We start from the raw sequence: 26,445 nt of genomic DNA, 5'->3' as shown, positions 1-26,445 counted from the left end.
GCCTGGCCGTTCTTTAATTTGTATGTAACTTTTGATTGACATTCTTGTCCTTCTCTTCCGAAGCATTCCCATCACGGTCCCTCCGGGAGATGAGCCAAGTACAGGCGTTTGCCATGACCATTGTGCCGAACGGGGGATAGGAGCAGCAGCAGGCTACGGGCATGGAACCCCGTCTAACGGCTGCTCGGTGATGGCCGCAGTGTGGCGCATCAACACATACGGCAGGTGGCGTGGCAGGAGGGCCAGACTTTTTCACAGTGTGATTTCCTGGCACTCTATTCTTTGTCACTGAGCTGCAAATGCACACTCACGGTTCCCGCAACCTGAAATGTTTTCAAGCGTGACACGTTTGAGTATGTCTTCTTGAGTGTTCCGACTCCACAGGGTAAAGACGGGGCCATGGAACTCTTTGTGAAAAGGAACTTACAGATTTGTAGGTGGTTTAATTCAAATTCAAATTATTTAATTTTGAAAAGGGACAGTGTACATTAATTGAGATTTTAATACATGTGAATGCACTCAAAATCGTTGCAAGACCAGTTCTCATTGAAGGTCTCTTTGCTTGATCTTACTGCACATCCTCGAATAACTAAGTGTACAAAATGCACAACAGAAAAAAATGTACATTATCACTGAAAGTATACAATACAGTTAATAAAATCCGGACACGATGTCCACAATCACATCACACAAATAACAAAATTGTTTTTCCAGCGCCGTAGCCAAAATGATGCAGTGGTGCCTTGAGACAGGAGTGACCCCACTTATTTCAAGATACAAGCCGTCATTATGCAATTTTGTTTTTTTGCTTTGGCTTGCAAGTGCAAACTTGGGATACGAGCACTGGATGGTGGCAGAGGGTAGTTGTGACTCTTCTTTGTTTGTCTGTATGACTGTGTTATACTGTCCCTTGGTGGCCAAAGTGGGCACACCACAGGGAGCTGAAGAATATTGAATCGAAGCACTAACATGAAATCACGGGTGCCCAAGTCCAGTCCTTGCGAGCCCCTATTCAGCCCCTATTACACGTTTCCCTTTACAAGCTTGCTAATTAGCGAATAAGTTGAATCGGGTGTGTTGGAGGAGAGAAACACGTAAAAAAATAAATAAATAAATAAAAAGCTGGATAGGGGCTCCTGAGGACCGGACTTGGGAAGCTCTGTATGAAGTCATGATGCACAAGCTGTTTACCTATTTATATTCTATCATTATGCTAATATCCTTACGTTTTTATGAAGTACAATATAGAGTGCTATTTTTCTGATACACGTGTCTAAAATACATTTTGCAGAGTGAGGGGTGGGCGGGGGGGGGGGGGGGGGTATTGTGTATTTCCAATCATTTCAATGGGGAGAGGTGATTATCGATACGATAGTCACGGAAGGAATTGAACTTGTATTTTAAGGCACCACTGCATTTTTCACATCTGACAGTGTTTGTCCTTTTCCAACTGTTAATTGACTGCCCGTCCTCATTTCATGAATGCAAAGATCCTGCAGCCAACGAGAGAAGGCAGTACCTGATTCCACGAGTCACTCCAGTACGGCCGATATTTGTTGTGAACATTTGGAAGCATCCGCCTTTTACATGTTTTCATGCTTTGTGTTTCTTGACCACTTTCTATTTAATCTTCTCTATTTAATCTTCTACTTTGTTTTTCTTTCAATGTTTTATTTATGACTTGCATTGGTTCTTTTTGGAGTGATGCTCTTCTTTTTCTTTAGTGTGAATTTGAATGTTTTGAACTGTGAAACTCTTCAGGTGTCAACTTATTGGTACAAGAAATGTTTAAAATGAACTTTTATTTGCTTTGAAGTTGAGCAGAAAATGCGCGAAATTCAACTACTGATGATGTAAATATTTTTTGGATTGTGTAAATATTTTTTGGGAGAGGGTAAAATTTTTAAAAAAGGCTTGACCAACTCAACAATGTATTATTGTTCAGAGCTGTACCTCTGAAATTGTATTTTTAAAAGCTTTGGGGTTACAATGATTCCACATTATATTCTGTCTATTGTTTAAAAGGGAAGAACTTTACTTTTTCTGTGTCATTTCAGTTGCCTTAACACAAGCAAGTATAGTTCATGAAGCAAATGTTTGTTGTTGTTTTTATAAAAATAAACACCATCCTAAATTGATTGTCAGTGTATTCTTAAATCATCATTGACAAATTTCATTTCGGCTCTCAAAAATGTCTCCATATACTGAACAAAAGTTCAGCTTACTCGGTTAAACAGGTACAACTGTGTCACATAGAAGACAACATGCAGTTCCATGAGCAGATGAAAATGAAATGACTTTTTGTCAGCAGTATTCATTCAAACTTGGTATGTCACAAGTTTGATTTCATAGTCATCTCAATCCAGTTCAAAGACCATCACACCTCCTTTCCAGACATTAGCTTCCTATATACCATACCATATGTACACACATAGCAGCATTTAATGAAATAAGACAGTATGCTTCTTCAAAAAATAATGGCTTGGCCATCGACAAGCATTCCAGTTTCTCATATACTGTACCTGTAGTTTCTTTGCAAAATTAATTGCCCCCCACCCTGGTCTAGGGTATACTGTATCTGATGTCTCTTGGTATATTCGCGTCATACGAGCTATGGTGGACCCCCGCTCATTGTGAGAGATAGTTACCGGGTCGGCCCGAGATTAGTGAGGATCCGCGTGTAACTGATATTTATTGAAATGCATTGGAAAAACAAAACTATTACAAATAAATGATTATTAATTTTTAACCCCCCCCCCCAAAATATTCACAAATGCTGATAAATATTCAGTTCAAGCGGGAGAAATGTCTGTACCCCCCCCCCAACAATCATTAAAATGTTTATATAAACATATATTTAAAAATATCAACAGAATTGGGTGAAACAACTATCTGCGGATACACGGGTGCAGAAGCGCGAGTATGCGGGGTTCGAGTGCACTTGTGAATGAGTTCCATTCACCTCGTCACCAGCAGGGGGCAATAAAGCGCCATGTTAGCGTTGTCACGTCAAGCAAAGTGCAGAACAAGTCCATGTCGGGCGACGGTGTCAATCAACATGGCGGCGGTAGACGTCGTCGTGAGTAACTTGGTGACTCTGTGGAGGATCCCAGCCGTCAGACACAATTTCCCGTGGATGTTTTTGGTCATTTCAGTCGTGGGCTCCATTCTCAAAGAGCTCCAGCTCGTGCCACAGACTTATTTCAGCAGTAGAAGAAATTTCCTGAACGTGTGAGTAGAGCTAAAGCGGCTAGTTTGTCGTTAGCCTGTTGAGGTCAGAGCAATAGAATCATTCAGCTTTCATCTGGATTGATGTTGGATGAGACGTTAATTAGCTGGTGATTTGCTGTGTATTGTTTTGATAATTAGTGTATTTTCGTATAGATTTCCATGCAAACACTACTTTTTTTTGAGGCGGAGGGGTCAAATGCAACGTTCAATTAATTTAGCATTGCATCAGATGTGAATGCAATAATTTGGTAAGAATGACCTTTCTGCTTTGGTGCTGTTTTCATTTAGCTGGAACTGGGTCAAGCTAAGGTGGAGGGAAGCAAACACAGAGTGTTACTGGTTCACATTGTAGCAGCAGGTTACTGAAGCAGCCGGTCCGCCGAAACATTCGTTCATTCATTATCCGAACCGCATGTCCTAGTTGGGTCGCAGGCGTTCTCGAGCCAATGCCAGCTGTCATCGGGCAATTGGCGAGGTACACCCTGAACTGGTTGCCAGCCAGTCACAGGGCACACATAAACTAACAACCATTCACGCTCACCGTCACATCTAAGGACAATTTAGAATGTGGCGAAAACCCACGCAAGCTCGGGGAGAACATGCAAACTCCACACAGCCCGGATTTGTACAGACGACCTCTACGCTGCGAGGTGAATTTGCGAACGAGTTGGCAACCGTGCCACACAACAGTTTATGTTAAAAGAATTAAATGTCATCACAGGACACTTTGATTCTCTCCTCTTTCATCTAGAACTGTTTCAAACAACAACGCGTATGAGGGAAACATGGTCAAGATTGCACGACTGCCCGTGTTTTTATGTTGTGTGTTATTTATCATTTTATTTTATGTTAACTGTTTTCTAAATTGCTTTGTTACAGCTTCAGCTGTTGTGAAAGGGCTATGTAAATCAGGATGTATTGTATCACAGGCTTCGTGAAATTGAAAAAAAAAATTATCTGGGAGGTTCTTGAATATAGTGGCAGACAGCAAGTGCTTGCTGATGCCTATTATAACACGAGTTTGTGTTCATTTTGATAATTGTGAATTGTGAACAGCTACCGTATATCCCCAATTGTATGAGCGTGTATAGAGTTATGCAGCCACATTATTTCTCAAGTTTGGTTTTATTTTTCCCCACTTGAAGTATTTTTTAGGGTTGCATGTTATAGGTTAAAGGTCACATTAAAGGGGCTGTCAACCCCAAAATGTTCTTTCATCAAAATATGTTGTCGAATAACGCCATTCAGATTTGCATTGAGTTGAGCAGTAAAATCCACCTGTTTTTGTCCATCTCAGGGGTTGACCCTTTTGCCACTCGCAGTCGACTGAAAACAACATCAGAGTTGCTCAGGGTTCAGGTAATGGCCAATCATGACTTTACTTCAGAAAACAGGTTACCCCGTGATTGGTCATTACCTGAGCCCTGAGCAACTGTGATGTTGTTTTCAGATGACAGAAAGTGGCGAAATGGCTACACAGCCTTTGCTGCACAATTCATATTTCACAAACACCATATTAAGCAGAATGCTGTGTGGAGGCGCATAGAATATATTACTGTCAATGTGTGGTTTGACTTCCCCTTTCCCGCCTGAGTGGAGAGGAATGGCTGGGTGAGTCCAAGCGTCATTTTGTTGGTCTTGCAGGTATTTCGTCAAAGTGTCGTGGGGTTGGACGCTGCTTCTGCTGACTCCCTTCGTCCTACTCTCCAACACGGCCTTTAGCCGGAACGCTGTCTTCCTGGGCAAACGGCTCCTCTCCGTGGCGGTGGCCACGGCCGTGTGGTATGCGTGCACCGCGACCTTCTTCTACATCGAGGGTGTGACCGGCTCGTGTTTTCAGACCGACTCCATGGATGTGAAGACCGACCGGTTTGCATCCATAGCCGAATGCAAGCACGCCGGCTTCTACTGGCACGGCTTCGACATCTCGGGGCACTCCTTCATCCTGACCTACTCGGCCCTGCTCATCATGGAGGAAACGGCGTCCATGGCCTCTCTGAAGACTGCGAGTATGTCTGCGCTTCCGAGGGTGGTCCTCAACCTTCTGTACGTGGCGCTTAACCTCATCGTCATCCTCTGGGTGTGGATGTTCATCTGCACCTCGGTTTACTTCCATGATGTGTCTCACAAGGTGGTGGGCACTGCAGCTGGGCTCGGGGCATGGTACTTGACATATCGCCTTTGGTATCTTAAACCGTTGTCGCCGGGACTCCCGCCACATCACCAACTGAGAGAACAGAAGCAGCTGCGCCTGCGCTCATCTATTGATCCACTGCACTCGCAGTGACGTTACCTGGAGGTCATTGCGTACAGCAAGACATTCCCTTGTCGTGAAAGGGCAGAGGTTTACAAGTTGGATTGACAGTTTGCTTTCCTGACCAGTGAAGAGTATCTTCTCTGTTTTTATTTAACACACTCCCGTTGAACCAGCATTACCTCTTGATTCAAAGTGAATCTGACACTACAGCAATCCCCCATTTGGGAAAATTACGAAATCTGTGTAATCGACCCGTCCAAAAATGTTCCAAATTGCATCTACAGTATTGATAGTTTCAACCGTAAATGTATCACAAACTCTGATCGCCAAACACTGAAATATTTTTTAGTCATCTTACGATGTTATCCGTGCAATTAAATTGCTTATATGATTTCAAACAAATTCACCTCAAGTGCCAAACTCCTGACATGTCACTTGAACATAGTTCCATGACACCGCAGTGCCACAAGATGGTGGCAAAGCCCTGTCTAATTGCAGAGAAGTTCTTAAAAACAAGGTCTGAACACAAATTAAAGATTATTTTAATAATCGGTTAATCTGTTGCTGATTTTTCCATTGGACTGTTGAATCATATTTTAAGCAGCATTTTTAAATTTCCATCCCTCGTCCAAAGAGCGTTGTTGTTTCAAAACGACAATCCAGAAAATGGTCAATCAAATTGATTTTGTTTTATTTCCAGGTTTGTATTTGTAACATGTCAGAAAATCGGCACATGTATGGATCATTTGTCTTTCAAAGTGAAAATCTGTTGCTTGCAAAGGTCTTTGTGAGTCAACACAAAAGAGTCTGCTGCCGTGGAGGACTACAGAGATTGTTGAATATTTACTCTGGTGATGAGGATTTGGACAATTCGAAGGTGAGCGAGATCTCGAAACGATTAATTGATTTTCCAAATGGTTGATTAATTTGATAATTGATTATCCATCCATTTTCTGACCCACTGAATCCTCTACCATCCGTCTTCGTGTCCTAGGCGGGGTACACCCTGAACTGGTTGCCAGCCAATCGCAGGGCACACATAGACAAACAAACATTCACACTCACAATCAAACCTAGGGGCAAATTACAGATTGTTCCATTAACGTGCCATCATGGTTTTGGAATGTGGGAGCAAAGTGCGATACTGGAATAAAAACCCACACCGGCACGGGAAGAATATAAAAACTCCACACAGTAAGGCCGGGGCCAGTTTTGAGCCCATGACCTCTGCACTGTGAGGCGGACGTGCTAACCAGTCATCCACCATCCCGATAATTGATTAATTGTTGCACCTCAACTGTGATGCAAAATATTTCCAAGTCATCTTACATTATCCTTACAAATAAGTCACTTAAAATGATTTGCTGAGAAAAAAAAATGCAACTGAAATGCTGCACTAGGCTCCTGATACATCACTTACTTCAATGTTATTCCTTTGCAACAATTTACCTAAGATGATGCCCAAGCTCTGCTTAATCACATGTTCAGTTCGTCCCGTGGGTGGATTTTTGGCCATTTGGGGCAAAATAGGTTTGTTGTGTGTCTGTCGGCTGTTCCACTCGTTTTGGTTTGCAGATACCTCGTTTCTACCTGAATATGAAGGAAAGTTTGGTGCGATTACTTTTAACAGATCAACATTGAATTTAGTCAAAAATGAAACCGTGTTTGATTAACAAATGGCCCGCTGTCTTCTGACTGTCAACATTTTTTTTTAAATTATAGTCTTCATAATCGATGCCTATCTCTTTTTGTGTTGATTAACTGGCCTGGATTATGATTGGATGAGCATCAGATATTAATTTTGTGAGGTCTTTGTGGAAAATGTCCTTTACATCGGTTTGTTTTGCATGGTGACGTTGATGTCAAGCTGGGTGATAAGATGGCTGTCACGCAGGTCATAGTTGACACTATTTTTCGGCTTTGGCACCATTTTCGGGTGACTCAGAAAGAGACCCCCACCCCAAAAAAGCAGTAAACAAGCAAGTTTTTTCCCAGTAAATAAGTGTATATGCAACAGGTAGTCGAGTAGAATTTTTGTTTGTATAATCATCAGAGTAATGAGAAAATAATTTCCCATCACACACTTGTATGCGTCAATAACGTGTATTGAATGTATGAATGTAAATTATTCAATGTTTTACAATTTTGAATTGTAATGGCAGCGGTTGTGCTGCGTGCTTTTACAGTTTAGAATGTCCTTCGTTCGCCTTGATTAAAAAATAACACATTTTAGAGATAAAGATGGCGGCTTGTGGGTTGCACCCAAAACTTAAGTCTCTAAATATTAAATGTATCGGAACTGAACTTTGAAAACAACCAAAAAGTACATTTGGCACTGCATATGATTTGTTGTACTATTACATGAAGCTCTTAGTTTAATGACTGGATACCGATATGAAGCAGACTAAAGTCCCCATTATGTTACTCAAATGCAATGATACACAGATCAACAATGAGATGAGTTCAAAAGAAGTTGAATGAGGGGAGACATCTCTCCATTAATGCATATCTGTGGAGTCGTGTAGCAATAATTCATGACAGCACATCCAAGACCACCAAAATGAAAACAACCAAATGAGGGCATTTTTTTGCTGTTGTCGTTTGGGTATTTATTTTGTCATTGATGGCAACGGAATAAATTAAGGCCTATGAACAAACATCATAAAAAGCACCATAAATAAATGCATATTTATATATATATATCAATATAAAAAAATAAAAATAGATTATCGTGAAATGTAACGGCCACCCACAATCCCAAGTAGAATTTCTTGACTGTGTGGGCGCGTGAAGCGCGAGGTTCCAGGCGGACTCACAATGAACTGAGAAATAAAATAAACATTGAGTTCAACTTCCACTTTCTTCATTTGCGCTTTGTCAGCGGGAATGTTGCAAATATGCACAAGAAACGTCGCCGTGCCTTTTAAAAAGTGACTCAATATCCTTAGCATTGTTTTTATTTCCATTCTCACAAACACTTTGCGAATGCTGTGCATTCGATTCCAAATTGGAACAGAAAAGAAATCAATACCAAGTTCAATGGTCAATATAAACGTATGCTCAGAAGTACAACAAAATATTTGTTCAGTGAGCGGAATCTTCCCAGAATGGTTTTGATCGTGTCATTATTATTATTTTTTTTAAAACACCGCTTTTCTGTAAAGGAATAACAGATGTGATAGAGGTCCCCCCGCCCCCATGCTTGAATTCAGAATGGAGTGTTTGAATGATTCTGGTCACAGCTGTCAATATTCCAAAACTCAATCGCACTCGAATGTGCATTTGCTCACAAGCCAAAACTTTCTCGCCCCCTTTGTGCTTTGAGTTCGCTGCCCCTTGAACAGGAGCAAACGCCGCACGTGTTCCTCCACTCCAAAGTCAAACAGTCTTTCTTTGCAAATGTCTCAACTGAATGTGTGACAGAGGTCATGTGATTCCATACCACTATTAGTCTACAAATGATGTATCTTTGTTCACCCGTCTTTGCCAGTGTCATATAGTAACAGGCATAACAATGAAATGCTCTTCCGCAAAAGTAACCAATTTGTCTTCTTGTTGCCATTCATACAGCAGAATCAGAGCAAAGTGTTCAGGTTTTTGCACCAAATAAATTTGTGACTAAATTGAAACGGGATCATTATTTCGCTGCCCTGATGTACCAGCTTAACTATGTTCATAACGCGAAATATTGTATTGAGTTTTCTATTCCTGAAATCATCTTTTGCCACTGGAACGAATGGAAAGGCCATTCATCTGTTCCAGCCACCAAAATACCATCAGAAAGTCATTCATGATTATAGAAACATAGGCTAGTAACCAAGGCTGCAACTCATGATTACTTTAATAATCAATTAGTTTGTTGATTCATATTTAGATTCATTGATGAATCAGATGCAAAAAAAAGAAAAAAAATCATCCACAAACAGAAAATAATTTAAAATTGACATTGCAGAAATGTGCATAAATTGATTCTGAGTCAGTTAGTGGTTTGGAGTTTACAAACTAAAAGCAGATGTCTCATTTTGAGACAACACAAAGATAATCGGTCTACTTTTGTGGAGGACGACAGAAATCCGAATGTTTACTGTGAAGTGGCTGGAATTCTGAGGATTTGAACAATGTCTCTAAATGATTGAAGGATTCTGAAAATAGTGATTAATTAGTTATCAAGTAATCGATTGCACCTCAGTAACAACATCAAATAGAATCCCAAAAAATAAATAGCGCATCATGCTAAATCCTGTATTTGTGTGGCCGCTTCCGATGTTTGTAACCTGTCCACCAGGGGGCAGTACAGTAGTCTTGCGGACCCAAACAAAGAAGAGTTTTACAACTACTGTAGGGAACTCAGTCAGCGGCAGTACTAGTCATATTGTTTGTCTACCCGTGTTGATGTGCTGAAAGCGTTGGATAAACACAACCAAGTAGATGCCGTTTGTTACCCAGATGGCCTTTTGCATTGGTGCCATTAAGCTAAATGGACCGCTGTCAGGCTTCGTGGTTGTTTGAAATACACAAAGTGTATTTCTCTTTGTTTTACGGTAAGGGTGACAGGACCCTGTTGACGCGCAATGATGAATTGACAACTAATTCATTAAACTGATCAACAAATATTTACTGAATTTATTAATCAAGGATGCAAGGAAACATTTCCAGATATATCTTTTTTTGTGCTGACTCTGTTATCTGCTGTCATTTCACAGGTTTTCGTAATGATATAGCGTTCATATATTGTGTTTTGTAATATTTATGAATTAAGGGTTAGGTTCAGCAACAGGTGAAATTTTATTCTGAAAGGTCAGTTATAAATTATGCGTGGTAAAATATGTGTCGCGTAATCTTATATAGGTCAAATTTTAAAACAAAAAGATGAAAGCATATTTAAAACTTGGTGTAGGAAAAAAAGCTTTTTTGAAATCATCCTCGAAAATTTGTTTAGGGACACAAAAAGTCACCTCTCATTTCAAATTTGCTTTTGACCAGTCTTATAAAACTAATTGCTAATTACTTTTTTGGGGGGAAGGATATCTATTTTGGAGGCCTTGTTTAATTTTGAATTGTCTTGGTCATTTCAGGCTCCAGCAGTAAATCTCCGATTGCTGTTGCCCTCCTTGAAATTATGTGGATTTCCTACACTGTCAATTTGAATTTGTTTCTTGTTTTTGGATAACGAGAAGGAAATTAAAAAAAAATTTTTTTTAATCCAATTCATCGGTGAATCAATTCTGAAAATGATCGTTAGTTGCCGGGCTACACGTAAATCGAAGCAACATTTCGGCCAAGCGTGTCTCACTGTCCGTTCTTTTTGTGGCAATTTCTGTCTGGTGATGCGCTGTGCGAATTTTTCAGATGTGCCAAACATTGTGGCTCAACAAAGGTCGGTTAACGCCACCGTTGAGGCGTGACTGTACAAAACTTCTCTGCCGCAGAGCGTTACCTTCGCTCGACGGAGTTGTTGGCGTGATTACGGACACAAATAAAAACCTGAAGGCAAACGGAATCCACTCCTTTTCCCTGCTCATTATTGCTGGGGATCCATTAAACATTACGCACACATGGAAGAGGACGTGACAGGGTTTTTCCTTTAAACCTTCAACCGAATTGTGGCTGCGCTAGTTTACAAGCGTAGAACCTCAACTCGCCGTCTGCGGAATGTGTGCGGTGAGATTGCGTCTCTGGTGCTCACATCAACCGAGTGGACGTGCGCGTGTGAATGTGTGTGTGTGTGCGTGTGTGTGTGTGTGTTGTACATGTCCAAGCTGGTATGTTTGGGAAATGGCGTTGGATCGCGTTCTGCACTTGAATTACACGGCACTTGTCTCGAAAGTAAGAACGTGGGCCCGTATCCATAACGACGCAGAGATGCTTTGGATTTAAAGGAGTTTTTTTTTTAAAGCACAAACAAATTCGGTATAAAGTTGAAAGTCTTATGACAATAGTCAAACTTATGCATATATTTAGGAGGAAAAAAATGGTCATCGTACAATAAACTCATTTCTTTCCAAGAGTAAAGTTGGTCAGGAGATCCCAAAGTCAAAAGAGGAAGCATTTCTTTAGTTGTCTTTTTTGCGACAATAGAGCATTAACTCAGAATGGAGTCATTTTTTTAGATTAGAAAGTTGTACCACAAAGTTGTGATCCTTTAAGAATACAGTTGTATATTATTCTAGGGCAAAGTCAGAGTTTAAGAATAATGTCAACAATATTTCACAAAAAAGTGTTTATCTGTTGGGGGGGCGGGATAATAGAGCATTAACTGGGAATATAATAACTTATTTTACATAAAACAGTGTAACCTTTACACATTGGTATTTTTTTGGGTCAACAAAAATGTGTTGTTAAGTGAAAAATTTTGACCCCCCCAAAAAATCTAACAATAAACACTTTAATGAACACTATTTAAATATAGTCATACTATTTGTGAGTCGTCATCTTTGGCAAATAAGGTCAGAAATCAATAGGGGGAAAATTTGTAATCTGATGAGAATATGCTCATTTTCGATAGAGCATTAACTCAAAATTAAGTAACTTTTTTTAAAGACAAAAATCCTTTCTTTTTTTTTAGCATAGTGGTATTTTTGTTGGGGAAAAAAGTCAATGTTTTTTCCAGACTTGGTCTTTTTGGCAAATTAGTCAATATGATGATGATGATAAACTCACATTTTTTCAGTAGTTTCATTTCTTGAAAAAAGTAACCCTCTTATGAGAAAGAGTCTCACCAATTAATTCATCGTCTGATGAAATTGTCATATTGTCTCAGGAAGAAAGTAATTTTTTGAGGGAAAAGTGACAATATTACAATAAGAATTTGACAAAAAGAATAAGATTTTTATTTTTTTAATGAAGCCTGACAAGAATTAGCTTTGTTTTTACATTTCTTTTGTTTATTTTAGCATACGGATATTTTGGGAGGATAACGTAAATGTTTTGAGAAAATGTAATCTTATGAGAATCAGCATAAATACTTTTTTCAACAACAATAATGACAATTTAGCAGCTGACTTTTAACATTTGATTGTAATTATAGTCATGTAAAAGCTGTATTTTCCTTGTGTCACATGCTGAAAAAAACTGGCACTTTTTAGCTTCGGGCTAAAAGGCTTAAGATGTTTTATCGTAACTGCTTTCTGTTTTGGACACGGGCCCCAATTCAGAAGGGAAACATTTTCCTGCGGTTTTGTGCTTCCAGCAGCGATGAGTAAATGGCGAGGAGTCGCGCCTGGCGTGCCAAGGTCACTTAACCCCTATGTGTACGCGCGCGTGTGTGAGTGAGACTTGCACTAGTTTCATTGGAGTGCAGTGTATTTATAAGTGAACCGGTTGCATGCCTTGAACAAAGGGCAAAGAAGAGCAAAGGAGCTCGATGAAGGCTGCGAGTACCCGAAAATGTGCAGTCAAGAAACGTCTTCTTATGGAATGTTTTCATAGTGTGTATCTTGCCTCGCCCGAGTACACTAAGTATTGGCGCTTCCTCTATTCGGTACGGTTTTCCTGCAGTCGTCCAATGTTACAGAAAAGTTCAAACATCACACGCGGAACAGACATTGAACACACCGAGAGAGCATTCACTACATGTATTTCTTTTTTAAAAACCAGTAGGCAAAGTAGCCCATGCCGCCGAGGGATCCCATAAGAAAGGAGGCCCCGAAGAAGGACGGCGGCTTCTTTTTGACCATTCGAAAAGCGTTGGGCAGGACCGCCGACAGGAGCGTCGTGTGGATGTCGCCCAGGACCTTGCGGAAAGCGTAGCGTTTTTGCACACGCAGAAAAAAGGTCTGCAGGTTGGGCCGACTGCCGTCCTCCCAGTACTTCTTAGAAAGTCCTAAGAACTTGAGCCTGTGCAGCAAAGCGCCCAGGCAGATATCGGCTAGTGTAAAGTCTGGTCCGCATAGCCACAACTCACACTTTTGACCTGCCAAGAGGAAACGACAGTGCGGTACTGTTGCCGACGTTTGTCACCAGGACGGAGAGGCGTCGGGCCGGCCTACCTTGGTACTCCAGTTTCCTTTTTTCCAGTTCGGCCTCCACTTGATCTAAAACCATTGCCAACTCTCCCAGGATTTTCTTCAGATAGTTGACATTGTCATGGTCCAAGATCTTTGCCTGCCAAAGGTTAAAAAAAAAAAGTCATTTCAAAATAGACAGGCGTGTTCTCGGTCTCAAGGTAGCTTTCAAAACTGCCAAGACTTTCCATCGAAGGTATGAGCTGTTTTTGTTGGGATATATATATATATGTATAATTTTTTTTTTTTTTTGCATCGTCATTGCAGGCAAAATGTCACGCCCCCTCCTGTTGCTAGTGCGAGACGTCTGCGAGTCTGCCGATTTTTACCCTTGTTGGAAAACTCGAGACTTTGAGCTTTTTCAAGTACTTACACGTACATGAATACTTGTGGGATATAGAAAACACGCTGACAAAGAGTGGTGGAAAAAATGAGGCATCACAGCGGTCATCGCGGGTTCAACACATTTTTTAATCAACATACCTGTTAAAATGTAAATGAGGGCCTCAATCCACCATTAGAATCAATTCCAATTAATTCAATTAATTCCATTTACCATTCCAATCTATACCACACTTAACATCTTTTTCTCAGCAAACATGCCACAGCGGGGAGCCTGTTTTCTCAATCACCCTCACACACGGGTGTTTTTTTGTTTAGTAGATGTGCAGGCAAAGAACGCTTCGGCTTTTGCTACCTGGAAGACGTCGTGCTATAAAGGTCAATGAACAGGTAGAAAAAAAAAGAAAAAGCATTCGCATAGTTTACAGCTACAAATTTAGAAATAGATTTTGTAATGTTGGAGACATGGGTTGATTAAATGACAACTTTATAGTAACAAAAAAAAATGTTGATATGAAGGTATCCTGCCTAAAATGGTATTTGGTATTTTACTGACAAAAACAAAACACAGAATAGAGATGCAAGCCTTCATGCACAGAACTGACCATGAGCTTCTTTTGCTTGGACAGGTAAGGTTCTGTCAGTTGGGGCTCCTCGTGGTCTAACTTCATCAATTCTGTCGCTGCGTTGACCAAATGCCCTGCAGTCACAAATGCACAACATGCAAATACTGGGGTGGCTTTAGCTCGTTATGTCTCATGACGACATGCAAGGGCCCTGGTACCAGTCTGTGGGCCATTTAGTTTGCATGGAAAAACTGAGCAAAAAAGATATGTATATTTATTTTGAAAATCCGGTGCTTTGGCCTGTCCCTCAAATGGCTGCAATCCATAAATTAGGGGGTGGGCGCTATGGCTGAAAAGTATATCATGATACAAGAATTTCAGATTGGTCCCGGATGATAAGTATTGATTTATTTATTTTTTACTTCAAAATAAGGACCCAGAGATATAAGGCAGAATTTAAGTAATTTTCTTTTAACATATAATACTTAAGCTTTCATAAGAAGTCAACGCAACTATGGAAAAAGTCAAATAAACTGGTCAATATACAGATTACATCAACACCTTTTTAAACATTGCATGCTTGGTAGGGCTGGGCAATATGGTTGAACCCTGTTTCACAATGCATTTCATTTCAGTAATTTATTAGTAATTACAGATTTGGTTTAATCTATTTAAAATGAGAAAAATAATTAAATTGATTAAAGGTCACATTCAAACAGTTCTAATACTCCATCCATCCATCCATTTTCTAATCCTCTTATCCTCAGAAGGGTCGCGGGCATGCGGGAACCTATCCCAGCTGTCTTTGGACAGGAGGTGGGGCACACCCCCCGAACTGATTGCCAGCCAATTGCAGGGCACACAGAGACGCACAACTGTCCCCACTTACACTCACACTCGGGGACAATTTGGAGTATTCCATTAATCTGCCATGCATGTTTTTAGAAGGTGGGAGGAAAATGGAGTACCCAGAGGAAACCCACGCGGGCACGGGGAGAACATGCAAACTCTACACAGTGAGTAACCCATCAGCTCTGGACTATGGGGCGGACATGCTAACCAGTAGACCACCATGACACCCCAAATCAATATTATATCGAGTGCAATTTCTGATATTGATCAGGTTTCTATCATGACATACTGTATATTGATATTGAATTATTGCCCAGTTCTACCATAAGGCAAGACCACAAGCTAGCAAAAAATAGTAAGAAACAAAGCTCTTTGGAGAGCTATTTTTTGGAAAGGGGGAAAGACAAACAATGAGAGTGAAGAGGCTGCAACATCCTACAAAACCTTTTTTTCCCAAACTAGCAAGTTTATCATCTCACAATTTACATAAAAAAGAATGCCTAAATGTGTACATACTAAAATTAACCTACAGCCTTTGCTTTCTGTAGGTGTAAAAAACAGGTTTGAACAGGAATTTAGATTCTCCAGCAAAAAATAAACTGAATTTGAAATAGGCCTAATTCCAGTTTTCACTCTTCTTCTTCCAGATTTACGGTGTCAAACAAAAGTACTGTGTCACCATCTAGTGGCCAACAGTGGAATTATACCCAAAATAAACATGAAGGAGGAAAAGTTTTCAACTGTACAGACCCCCCCCAGTAAAATTGTGTGACGGTGAACTGTGACAGCAAAATTAAATGAATAAATCAGACTACTGCGTATGCTGCAAATAAGTAACACACTTAGGATATCATTGTCTCTCATAACCCCAAAATGGTCTGCTGAAGAGAAACAAGTGCAGGCCCCCCAATAATTCCAACAACGACATTTACCATACCAGTGAGATGTATAGACCCAATTCCTATGAAGTTGGGACATTGTGTTCAACATAAATAAAAACAATACAATGATTTGCAAATCATTTTCAACCTATATTTAATTAATTACAATACAAAGACAAGTTATTTAACGTTCAAACTGATAAACGTTTTTAGCAAATAATTAACTGAGAATTCTATGGCTGCACCACATTCCAAAAATGATGGGACAGGTGGCAAAAAAGAAAGTTGAGGAAGGCTCATTTAAACACCTGTTTGGAACATCCCACAGGTGAACAAGCTAACTGGCAGCCGGTGGGTCCCATGATTGGGTAGAAAAGGAGCTTCCCTGAATTGCTCAGTCATTCACAAGCAAAAAATGGGGCGAGGTTCAACTCTTTGTGAACAACTGCGTGACAAAATCATCACTTGATGGACAATGATTCTCAACGTACGATTGCAAGGAATTCAGGAATTTCATCAGATACGGTCCCTAATATCACCCAAATGTTCAGACACTGTGGAGGAATGACTGCATGTAAGTAGCAAGGCCGAAAACCAGCATGAATGCTCGTGACCTTCAATCCCTCAGGCGGCACTGCATCTAAAACTGACATAAATATGAAAAGGAAATGACCACATTGGTTCAGGAACACTTCAAAAAACCAATGTTGGGAAAGACAGTTTGACGCGACATCCGTAAGTGCAACTTAAAACTGTACTACGCAAAGCAAAAAGCCATTTATCAACAACACACAGAAATGCCACCAGCTTCTCTGGGACCGAGCTCATTGAAAATGGAGTGATGCAAAGTGCAAAAGTGGCATGTCATCTGACAGGTCCACATTTCAAATTGTTTTGGGAAATTCTGGACTTTGTGTCCTGTGTTCCAAAGAGGAAAGGAACTATCTGGGTTGTTATGGATGCAAAGTTGAAAAGCCGGCATCTGTGATGGTATGGGGCTGTGTTAGTGCCAACGGCATGGGTAACTTGCGCATCTCTGAAGACACCTTTCACGCTGAAAGGTTTTGGAGGAACATATGCTGATGTCCAAGCAATTTTTCATGGACAACCCCGCTTATTTCAGCAAGACAATGCCAAACCACAGCCTGCATGTGTTACAACAGTCTGGCTTTGTCGTAAAAGAGTGCAGGTACCAGGCTGACCTGCCATCAGTCCAGACCTGTCTTCCATTGAAAATGTGTGTTGCCGCATTGGGAATCGTGAAATAGGACAGACTGTTGACCAGCTGAAGCTGCAAATCAAGCAAGAATTGGAAAGAATTCCACCTACAAGGCTTCAACAGTTCCCAAACGTTTATTGAATGTTGTTCAAAGAAAAGGTGATGTAACCCAGTGGTCAACATGACCCTGTCCCAGCTTTTTTTTTTGGAACCTGTTGCAGCCATAAAATTAGAAGTTAATGATTATTTGCGAAAAACTGTAAAAGTTGGAACACAGCATATTTTGTCCTTGTTTCATATTCAATTGAATATAGGAAGAACATATTTTGCAAATCATTGTATAGTTTTTATTTATGGTTTACACAATGTCCCAACTTCATCTTGGGTCTGTAATTACACAAAATTCCCCATCTCTAGTCTGCATGGAAGTTTACTGCAGACGTTCCAGAAATTCAGCGGAAACTGTCCACCCTGAAAAGGACGCATCTTCCCCGCATGATGCAGCGAGTTGGCTTCACTTACGACGTATTTCAGCAGTGGCGTACTTTGGGATCATAGAGTCGGTGGTGAGCTCCGGGTGGAGGATGCAGCCGTGAGTGTACGCGTCCATGGGGAGGCCGTCCAGCAGCTGGCGGTACTGTTGGACTCGCCCGTGAACTGGCGAGTCTGCCGCAGGAATCAACTGAGCCACCGAGTCTGCAGGTGAGAAGTGAATACAACACCGAGGAAACACTTTGAAGTCACGTACATATTGCCCATCTTAGGGTGAGAGGCGGCTACACCCTGGTCTGACACCTTGTCAGTCACAGGACTAACACATGCTTGCGAATGTTCTCACTCATCCCGGTCATTTAATTCTCAGGGCACGGGATCGACCGTAACCGGATTGTTCCGCTTGTTTTAGATGTTTCGCCTTTCATCCGAGAGTGCTTTATCAAGATATGCAAACAAGGCTATGTTCGGGCTGCACCAGCCTCAGTTGGTGTGGAAAAGCATTTGTGCTTTAAGGCATGCGTCCCACTTGGAGCTTAGACAGTTGGGTTTCCCCACACTAACTGAGGCTCGTCTGTCCTTGTCAAGCCATGTTTGCATGAAGTGAGAAAGCCTGAGTCATTGAGAGTAGTGATGACATTGTCTGTGTCTGTCGGACTGCATTGTACGGCCAAGGCGGGTTGTGTTCATTGTTGTGGTTGAATAAGAAGTAGAAACATATCACATTAAAATATAAAAAGTGCAATTCGTTTGCATTTAATCTTGCAAGACTTCACCTTTTCAAACGTTTATTTTAAGAAGGCTTCGGAGCCTTTTAACAGTTTCTAAGTCAGGCCCAGTCGACTCCCACAGTCACGGGGAATGCCGCTGACAGTTCAAAAACAACACCCAAAAAGTTATTGCCCAACAAGCTGGCTGCTCATCGAGTGGGAGAGCCAAGCACCTTAATAAAAAGATAAGTGGAAGGAAAAAAAAACTGTGAAACCAAACTCATTCAAGAATTCCGAGCAAATTCAGAAGGAGGGGCCTGAGGTTGGCCTCAGTGTCAGATCTTGTAATGCTCTTTTTTTTTTCTTCTTCTGTACAAGTGGTAACAAGGCACTTTTATTTAATCATGTTCCACTTTGTTGTCTCGTCTGTTACGCTCGCCTTACCCAAGACAGCTGCTGTGACATGAAGAACATTCAACATGCCGTTTTGGAATGATACGGTGTGTTGACATTTTGTGTTAAGACTGAGGGTGTTGATGTTGGTTTGAACTGGGGCATTCTCCAGCAACATCAGCTTCAACCGCAAACTCGCAAAACCATTCACAGTCTCTTCCGACGTGAAATCTTACCTCCCACAAAATTGGTCTCCAAGTAGTCTATAATCTGGTTGTAGTCACTGATGATGTTGTCGCCGTGGAGGAAGACGGGTACCTCCTCTCCCAGGTTAAGCCTCATGAACCACGGCTCCTTGTGCTCCTGCAGCGGCAGGCTGACGTCTCTCTCCTCGCACACCAGACCCTTCTCGTTGATCACCAGACGGACCTGCAACATGGAGCATCCAGCTGAGCGAAGCTCACTTCACGGCTGTGGTTGAAAAGAGGCTCCTGTGATATCATCAAAGCGAGAAAAGAGAGCTCACGGAATTTGAAAAGCATTTGTCAGGTTTGCATGAAAATGGCAACCAAAAAATAATTCTCCAACTCGAGCGACATGGAAGATAAAATCAAGGTGTTCGGGTTGGTATGAGTGGAAAGTTTGCGAGATCTATTCAAAGGGTAGTAACATATGGGAACACTCGTTCTGTTTTTTGGAAGCCACTGGCGGCCATCTTGTAAAGTATGGTGCCCATCGCTAACCGCGGCTAACGTGAATACATTGTTTTCGCGGTGCCCGTTTCACCTTGTTTTCTGTCTCTAAGGTGAAAATGTCACAGTGTGTGCCGTGCGGTTTCTACCCGTACATCTACAATTTAAATTTTTGTATTCTGAGGTTTATGTTTGACTGCTACTCAAAGACTCACGCTATCAGATCCATAAAAAGCGAAATGCAAGTAAAGCCAATCGGGACAAAATTTGCTGAGAAATGTAAACTTCTGTGAGTCACAATTCACGATACAGAGATAATAGACTCTGAACAGTTGATGAGAATCTCTCATTACTCCCTAGAGGCACCCTAGCATCAAACACGCACTGATTGCAGTGTTTTCAGCGGAAAAAAAGTGTATTGATATACACAGGCACACCCAAAAATTCCTTCCATCCATCAATTTTCTGATCCGCTTTATCCTCACAAGGGTCGCGGGGCGTGCTGCAGCCTATCCCAGTCGTCTTCGGGCAGTAGGCGGGGGACACCCGGAACCGATTGCCAACCAATCGCAGGGCACACACAAACAACCATCCGCGCTCACACTCACACCTGTGGACAATTTGGAGTGTTCAATCAGCCTGCAATGCATGTTTTTGGAATGTGGGAGGAAACCGGAGAAAACCCACGCAGGCCCGGGGAGAACATGCAAACTCCACACAGGGAGGCCGGAGCTGGAATTGAACCCGGTACCTCTGCACTGTGAGGTCGAAGGGCTAACCGCTGGGCCACCGGGCTGCCCTCAAAAATTCTTGATTTTCGTATTTCAATCTTAGGGTCAGATAGAATGTACGAAATCGAAAAACAGGCTACAGAACTGAATTGGATTTTTATATGAAATTAGTTACAGTTTTTGAACTTAAAAAGCCTGGCAGCGATGAGCATTAGAAAAGATGCATTAGATTGTTAGCTGCTTGGGAAAATAAATGAAGTAACAATGTTTTTTTCAAGTTTTGATTGTCAATTGCAAATTAACTGAATAAGTGATTGGACCCCAGGAGGATTTAGTGAGATTTCTAACAGCGCTGCCACTTTTGCCACATTTTGTTATGTAATCGTGTTAATCACTCATCTTTGAGCCAAGTGGTTGAACTGCTCAGGAGGCACAGAATGCCTCTTCACTTTATTCTTCTTCTTCTTATTATGATTATTACTTTCGGGAAAAAAAACGTTTCCCTAAAAGCAAGAACATAATGTCGAGGCAATAGCACAGAAAGCAGCTGCTGTCCCACTCAGACAAAACATTGAACCACCGAGTGACTGAAACCACAAGACTGTTGACGGTTACTTGGAACATCGAGTACAGAAATAACCCTGCATAGTGAGGCGCATGCTGCTTCACTATGTCCAAAGACAAAATCATCACACATGGAGTAGCATGTTTGAGTGAACTAGCGAGGGATGCAGCAATACTACTTTTTCCAGACAAGTACGTACTTTCACTTGAGAGTACGAGTAATATAAGTACATATTAGTACTTGACAATACACTGTAGTGATAGCTGATAGTGCCATTGTGTCTTAAAACTGTGATAAAAACATCCAGCCCTTTTCTAATCCGTTTATCCTCACGCTTTTTAGCAAAATATTACTAAAAACACAAACATGTTTCGCTTAGATTAAGCACTTTTTAGAGTAACAAGATTGGACTTGATGGAACTTCCTCTCCAGCACCGCTGAATAAACCTTAAGGATGCTGAGTTGGAGTTGGAACAAACCCACCGGTGCCCCTTCTTATAAATGGGGACCACCACCCATCCAGAGGCACGGTCCTGATGTCCACGCAATGTTGTAGAGGCGTGTCAACCAGGGGAGCCCCACAACATCCAGAGCCTTTAGGAAATCTGGTTGGATCTCATCCACCTCGGCGCTAAGGAGCTTTTTAAGCACTTCTGTGACCCAGAGATAGGAAAGCCCACCTCAGATTTCCCAGACTCTTCTTCGTCATGGGAAGGCGTGTCAGGGGAATTGAGGAGTTCTTCAAAGTATTCTCCCCACCAACTCACAACGTCCCATATAGAGGTCAGCAGCACATCATTTCCATTGTACACAGTTTTTTGCGTATACATGCGCGCGCGCACACACACACACACACACACACACACACACACACACACACACACACACACACACACACTCACACACCTGTCCTGTCCAAGACGTCATCTTCACATTTACGCTGTCCAATAGTTACATACAGTCCACTTCTATGGGAGACATTATTGTATGGCGGAGTGTGATGTGACTTTGCAGGGACTTTTTACATTTTACACCACCAACCAAACATTTTGTGATATCATGATGCAGCAGACTTTGCAGGAAACTTTGGGCATAACATTGAAGGTGCTCTTAACATGCGCCCTTAAATGCTGTTGCACTGATCTACTCCACTCACTGTGCCTTTTTCACCTCCTGCATGGCAATACGGTATGTCCTTTTTAAATTCACCCTGCACGGCTACATTTTGAGCAGGATGAATACACCTTCTCCAGCAAAGTGTAGTCACATTTGCATGTCACGTCATGTCACTGGTACAGCTTTTCACGCTGACCCCCAACGCACATTTGTGACTGATCCTGTAACGTCTGACCATGACAGCGTGTTGGCATCAAGAAAAGTCTTCCAAATGACTCCTTTGCCCTTATTCATTGCTCAGTGTCCTGTGCAAAGCTGTTCTGGTTATTTTGGAGACGGGATTAAGAGTGAAATCACATTGAAAGCATGAGCCGATTGAGTACTCTTTGCAATGGAATCGACAACCCGATACACTCCAGATCCCATCGCAATGCATGCCTCCCATGTTTCTATTAAGAAATAAAGTCAAACAAAATGTAATCAACGGGGATGCACCGATACTGCTACCGGTGCTGCTACTGTACATCTGTACTCACATTTGTACTCCGATGCTATGACACTGATATCACTTTAACAGCCTGAAACGAACCCTCCCAGCCGCATGTGGTGAGAAAAACATGTCGGATGAAACCAAAGTCGAACTGTTATTCAGCTGCAACTGGGGTCTGACTTAAGTTGGAGGATTTGATGAACAGTTCTCCCACAATATTACAGACTGTAGCTCTTTTTTTTTTCTGTTAGTCACTTTGAAAGCTTTGCTTCTGCGCAGAAAGTTTGTGCACAGTCATGTGACTGCCTGGCTCCGTTTGATTGCTCAAATGAAATCAAACGTCACAAGTAGTTCTGGTGCATTGGTGAAATATAGTCATGTGCCAGTGTCCAAAGTGGGAGTCTCTCTGATGGACCAAAACAAATAGTTCACGCAAGCCATAATAGATGGACCAAATAAAAGTAGTTAGCAGAATGCAGCTCGTTTAAAGAGAGTAAAAGGATTGTCAAAGTAAAAAGCATTTTTCATGAAAACTTCTCTGACAAGTACAAATTGATGGGGAAAAAATGACTTCAGTAAATGTAACGTGGCACTATTTACTCACCTCTGATTATAAGTGAACCTGAACTGCAAAATTTATTTTAACTCAAGATTTGTAATTGGGGTTTTACCTGGTATATCTAAGAAATGAAAAATGCGTACCATTCGTGCTTGGGACGCCAGGTACAACATTTAAATTTTCCATATGCATTTTACGCAGTTCGTAGCTGCCCAGTCACCTGCATGACAAGTTGACAAGCCACACTTGCCAAAAGGCAACTGTTTGCAGTCAGCACTCACGTGTGAGCCAGTGCTCGTGCAACACACGAGTGCAAATCAAGGCCCATCCATACGCTCATGTAGTGTGCAATTGGATAATAGTGAGGATGCAGCCGCAGAGGTGGGTGGGGGCTTGTTTTGCTCGTCATGTGAATCAATTATTCAGCCTGTCATGTGTCAGAGCGACCCAAGAGTCAACTGGAAAGGTGGTAAAGAAGGAGGGGGATGGTGGTGATGATGATGATGATGATGATGATGCGTGCGTTGCTGCACGGTCAATATTGGCCACGCGTCGAGGAAATGAGCGAGCGCCTTGCTGCAAAAAAAAAAAAAAAACTGTCGAACGGATGCTGCGCGCAGCTGCAGGCATATTTTGCGTGAGCAGGCAGCAGGACGCCCAAACGTGCACGCCAAGAGGATACAACACTAACACGCGGTAGCATAGCACCAAGCAAGCGAGAGGTACCTCCATTTTTTGCTACCTTACCTTCTGGGAGGCAAAAGACTGCGTCCAATGGTACAAAACCAGCCTGTCTTTGTTGAGCGCTTTGGGTTCGGCCGTGCAGGGGTCGTCGCACTCGTCCCCGTCTGTCATTTTGCCGTCCTCGTCCATCGCCGAGATGGGCCACCAGCCACACTTGGTGGGGGTAACATGGTTGGAAGACGCCATGACAGAGCGTTTTGAGCGTGTGGAGGAGAGGAGCGACCGGAGGAGGGGGAGAGATGGGCTGGCAGGGGGGAAGGGGAGGTGGGGGTGCGGGGTGCATCGCGAGAGGATGCGGCTTGGGGGTGGGAGGGGGGGGGGGGGGTAAGCAGAGCATCGGCGGCCGTGCGACATGCGGACGGACAGCTCCGCCGGTGCTGAAACAAGAAAAACAAAAAGAAGTAGGAATGAAAAAAAAAGTAAAGAAAAAACACTAAGCACATTCGTAAAGAAAAAGAAAAAGGCCCTTTGCCCATATCCTCAGATTTGATTATTAGGACAACACCACGTCCGAGGTGTTTGTTATTGTACGACTGATTTTTACTGCATGTACAGCACCTTGGAGGCAGCAACAGTTGCTTCAAGTTGAGTTGAAAGACATCAGTTTTTCTTTCAAAAATGGTGGGGGCTCCTGAATTATTGCCACTTTACATCATTTACACAATTCTATTGTCACTTGATCTTGCTAAATGACTGTCCAGTTTTTGTTTATGTCCCTAATGTGCATTTTGAGATTGTGTCCGATTTTTACCATACTTTAGTCACCCTGCGGTGTTATGTTTGTGTTTGATATGCAAGTACTTGACCAATGAAGATGATTTTGATTGTCATGCTTTTTTAAATTGATTTTGTAAAAAGGATGCAAAGGGAACCGATGCAGTTATTAACGTTGTCCAGTAGAGGAAATAAAGGAGAGTAGGATGCAATACAATACTGTCTCTCGCCCAGCCCCAGTGAGACTAACAGTTGAAAAAAAAAGAACCTCAAACAAAGTTGTCTTAAATAAAGTCCTTGAATTATTTGGTGTCAAACTTGGTTTCAAAAATAGTGTCAGAATTTAAAATTAGGGTTTCATACTCGGGTTAGCTTTCAAAGTCGGGTTTCAAAAGAGGTTTCAGGTTCCAAACTACTTTGAGTGTTTGAACCTCCTTTGAACTTTGAAACCCAAACACTATTTTGAAACCCCAATTCTACTTTAAACCCCTACTTTGATACCCGAAACTTAATTTAAAGACTTACTTCAACTTCATCTCCACTATAAAACCCGACTTTGAAACCACAACTCTAGTTTAAACACACATTCTACTTTAAAACCCAACTTTTGACCGTTAACCCGACTTTAAAACCTTAACCCTTGCTTGGAACTGTTACCCTACTTTAAAACCCGAATTTGAAACCCTTATGCTAATTTGAAATCCTCTTTTCAAACCCGAACCCTATTTCAAAACATTAATCCTACTGGAAAACCTTGTACTGAAACCCTAAACCTACTTTGAAATGTTAACCCTATTATGACATCATACTTTGAAACCATAATTCTCGTTTGAAACTGTCAGGTTCTACAACGACCCAAACAATGTTTTGGATCCCCAAAATGCATACACAGACAAAATGCGAATAACAGAAATGTTGATGATGAAAAACGCAAACCCAACGAACTCACAATCAGAGATCCCAAGGAGCGAGAAAAAACAAGGCATGAACAAAAAGAGCCTGCAAAAGGAAAGGTCATGGTAACACCCAGAATCTAAACGAAATGAGAAAAGTTCAGTTCACACGACAAACAAAAGCAAGATGAAATGACTAAACTATGACGATACTTGCAAAACGAGGAAACTAAGAGAGCAAGAACGACTATGACAAGTTCAAGCAAACAACACTTGAGCATGACCAGCAAACAAAGTCAATAATCCAACAAGAGACCAGGCAGCTTGGCAGTCCTGAAATGCATGCCAAGGCTTGATTGGAAACGGTGTGCCTGCGGGAGGGAAACACCCTCCACTCCAGCTGGTGCTAAAACAAAACACACACACACACACACACACACACACACAGAACATGACAGAGACCCTGCTAAAAAAAAAAAAACTGAACAAGAATTTTAAACACACATTTTAAACCCTAACCCTAATTTAAAATCCTAACGTTGAGTTGGAAACATCCATCCATCCATCCATTTTCCGAACCGCTTGATCCTCACTAGGGTCGCGGGGGGTGCTGGAGCCTATCCCAGCCGTCTCCGGGCAGTAGGCGGGGGACACCCTGAATCAGTTGCCAGCCAATCGCAGGGCACACAGAGACGAACAACCATCCACGCCCACACTCACACCTAGGGACAATTTAGAGCGTCCAATCAGCCTGACATGCATGTTTTTGGAATGTGGGAGGAAACCGGAGCACCCGGAGAAAACCCACGCAGGCCCGGGGAGAACATGCAAACTCCACACAGGGAGGCCGGAGTTGGAATCGAACCCGGTACCTCTGCACCGTGAAGCCGACGTGCTAACCACTGGACTACCGGGCCGCGAGTTGGAAACACTATTTTGAAATCCCAACCCCACTTTGAAACCCTAATTTGAACCCCTAACAGTACTTTGAGACG

The 26,445-nt window shown here is 42.0% G+C and overlaps 3 protein-coding genes across 18 annotated transcripts in view; 2 read left to right on the top strand and 1 right to left on the bottom strand.

Moving 5' to 3' along the window:
- Nucleotides 1–2,138, top strand: part of rap1gapa (RAP1 GTPase activating protein a) — a 96,538-nt gene extending 94,400 nt beyond the window's left edge. For 15 of the 16 annotated variants that reach the window (XM_086124018.1, XM_086124010.1, XM_086123916.1 and 12 more), the window contains one exon: nt 1,491–2,138. In XM_086124018.1, the coding sequence (XP_085980144.1) occupies nt 1,491–1,523 (33 nt within the window). In that variant the 3' untranslated portion in view covers nt 1,524–2,138. Of the gene's footprint in view, nt 1–63 lie in introns of all 16 variants that reach the window. The other variant, XM_086123897.1, reaches the window with a different exon arrangement.
- An 888-nt stretch (nt 2,139–3,026) lies between these two features.
- fitm2 (fat storage inducing transmembrane protein 2) lies at nt 3,027–6,045 on the top strand. Its single transcript, XM_086123876.1, has 2 exons — nt 3,027–3,231; nt 4,876–6,045. The coding sequence occupies exons 1-2, from the start codon at nt 3,059–3,061 to the stop codon at nt 5,516–5,518; spliced, it is 816 nt and encodes a 271-aa protein (XP_085980002.1). The 5' UTR covers nt 3,027–3,058; the 3' UTR covers nt 5,519–6,045.
- A 2,384-nt stretch (nt 6,046–8,429) lies between these two features.
- Nucleotides 8,430–24,082, bottom strand: gdap1l1 (ganglioside induced differentiation associated protein 1-like 1). The gene is made up of 6 exons (XM_086123867.1): nt 23,847–24,082; nt 19,183–19,375; nt 17,874–18,047; nt 14,439–14,533; nt 13,477–13,591; nt 8,430–13,400 (listed from the first exon to the last, which is right to left on the bottom strand). Exons 1-6 carry the CDS (start codon nt 24,027–24,029, stop codon nt 13,057–13,059), a joined length of 1,104 nt encoding a protein of 367 aa, XP_085979993.1. The 5' UTR covers nt 24,030–24,082; the 3' UTR covers nt 8,430–13,056.
- Nucleotides 24,083–26,445: the final 2,363 nt, after the last annotated feature.

This window comes from Hippocampus guttulatus, chromosome 1, assembly GCF_054856545.1.
Source record: "Hippocampus guttulatus isolate MCC_2025c chromosome 1, RoL_Hgut_1.0, whole genome shotgun sequence".
NCBI lineage: Eukaryota > Metazoa > Chordata > Actinopteri > Syngnathiformes > Syngnathidae > Hippocampus > Hippocampus guttulatus.
The sequence above is the reverse complement of the archived record's forward strand: the minus strand, read 5'-3'. Positions and strand labels throughout refer to the sequence as shown.